The sequence below is a fragment of the Octodon degus genome, unplaced genomic scaffold, assembly GCF_000260255.1.
Source record: "Octodon degus isolate 3935 unplaced genomic scaffold, OctDeg1.0 scaffold00021, whole genome shotgun sequence".
Lineage (NCBI taxonomy): Eukaryota > Metazoa > Chordata > Mammalia > Rodentia > Octodontidae > Octodon > Octodon degus.
This window is the reverse complement of record NW_004524597.1, coordinates 19,215,248-19,216,922: the sequence shown is the minus strand read 5'-3', so window position 1 is coordinate 19,216,922 and position 1,675 is coordinate 19,215,248. Positions and strand designations below refer to the sequence as shown.

General features: G+C 40.4%; 1 protein-coding gene across 1 annotated transcript in view; it reads left to right on the top strand.

The window, feature by feature from the left end:
* The window catches only part of Thoc5 (THO complex 5), a 40,631-nt gene that overhangs the window by 11,961 nt on the left and 26,995 nt on the right, over positions 1-1,675 (top strand). The window contains exons 6-7 of the mRNA XM_023711423.1: positions 503-649; positions 1,357-1,471. Coding sequence (XP_023567191.1) covers positions 503-649; positions 1,357-1,471 — 262 coding nt within the window. The remainder of the gene's footprint in view (positions 1-502; positions 650-1,356; positions 1,472-1,675) is intronic.

Here is a 1,675-nt window from a genome sequence, read left to right as displayed (position 1 = left end):
AAAAAAAAAAAAAAGTACTACATTGTTTCTGTGTCTCCCAATATATGTAACAAAGCCTCTGGATTTTTTTTCACATCTAGTTCTACCTAGCTGGATTTCTTCCCTCATTCTTGTGCTTATGCAGTTAATATTTTGAACTTAGGCTTGTTCTTGTTAAATGACATGTCTTGTATACAGCCTGTCAATCTAAACCTGGGCCATTATAATTTTATTTAAGTCTTAAGTTATTAACTCTCCTGAGCTGGGAAATACTTGTATATTTGATAAGCATCATATTTATATGTTTTGTTAATTCATGGATAAAAATGTTAGAATGGATGAGGATCAGATGGCTTGTCACCAGTGGCCTCATACTTAAACATCTGCTAGTGAGCATCTGTGGAGATTGGGTTCCAGGATCTTGAATAGTTAAGACCAGGGCTGAGTGGGCCTAGACAAGAGAATTTCATAACTGCGAAAGGTTCCTGTGAATGACAGCTTGACATCTGGATATTGCCTGTAGGTCAAAGCATGAAGAAATTGATCTGGTCAGTTTAGAGGAGTTTTATAAGGAGGCACCAGCAGACATCAGCAAGGCTGAAGTCACCATGGGAGACCCTCACCAGCAGACCCTGGCACGTCTGGACTGGGAGCTAGAGCAGCGGAAAAGGTATTCTTTCCTGAATTTATTATCCACAGAGTGATGGTGTACTGCGATGACCTGGGATTAAATAGCAAAGCAGTATGGAACCAGCAGATTAGTTCTAAAGTGGGCCGGGGAGATGGCTCAGTGGAATAAGCGCTTCCCTGGCAAGCATAAGGGCCTGAGTTCAATCCCCAGTGCTGCAAAAAAATAAATAAATGAAGTTTCTGAAGACAAGGTACCACTCTGAGTAATTCATAATGAATAGTGTAAATATTACCAGTTTCCTCCTGAGTGGGGTTGTAATTGCTTAATGCTGTTAATAAATTTGGAGTAACTTTCCTTTAAAATTTCAAAAAAAAAAATATATATATATATACTGATACCTGCAAACTAAAAAATAAATAAATAAATAAAATTTCAGTATGTTGTTTAGCATGTATAAAATTGTGGGTTTGATCTCCAGCGGAAGGAAGAAAGGAAGGAAAAGAAGGAGGGAAGAAAGAAGGAAAGAAAGGGGAGGAGCAGGCTTTATCCTTCTTTGGGGATAAGCTTTAGTGTTTTTATAAAGATTATAGTGATCATGCCTGTAACCTCCACAAAGGGCCTCATATGTAGTAAGTGCTAGCAAACAGCAGTTAATCAGCTACTGTATAGGTGGAATCTGACAGAGCACAGGTATGTTTAGGTGTCCTTACAAGGGTGGCATGACAGTGCTCTGTCCTCTCCCTCAGACTGGCAGAGAAATATCGAGATTCCCTATCCAACAAGGAGAAGATCCTCAAAGAGATAGAAGTAAAAAAGGAGTACTTGAGCAGCCTTCAGCCTCGACTCAATAGCATCATGCAGGTAAGGCCTGGCAGGCTTTTGCTTTGCCTTCACCACTGACCAGAAGTCACTAGAAGCCACTGCTTCTGGCCTTTGCCAGGGCTTATACTTTAATCAGGGTACATTACAAGGATGGTTTTGTCTGCAGTCCTGCCCAGCTAATATGACAAGCTTAGGTCCTAGGGTAAAGTATTGGTAAGATGGGCTCAGGAACATATGCACACA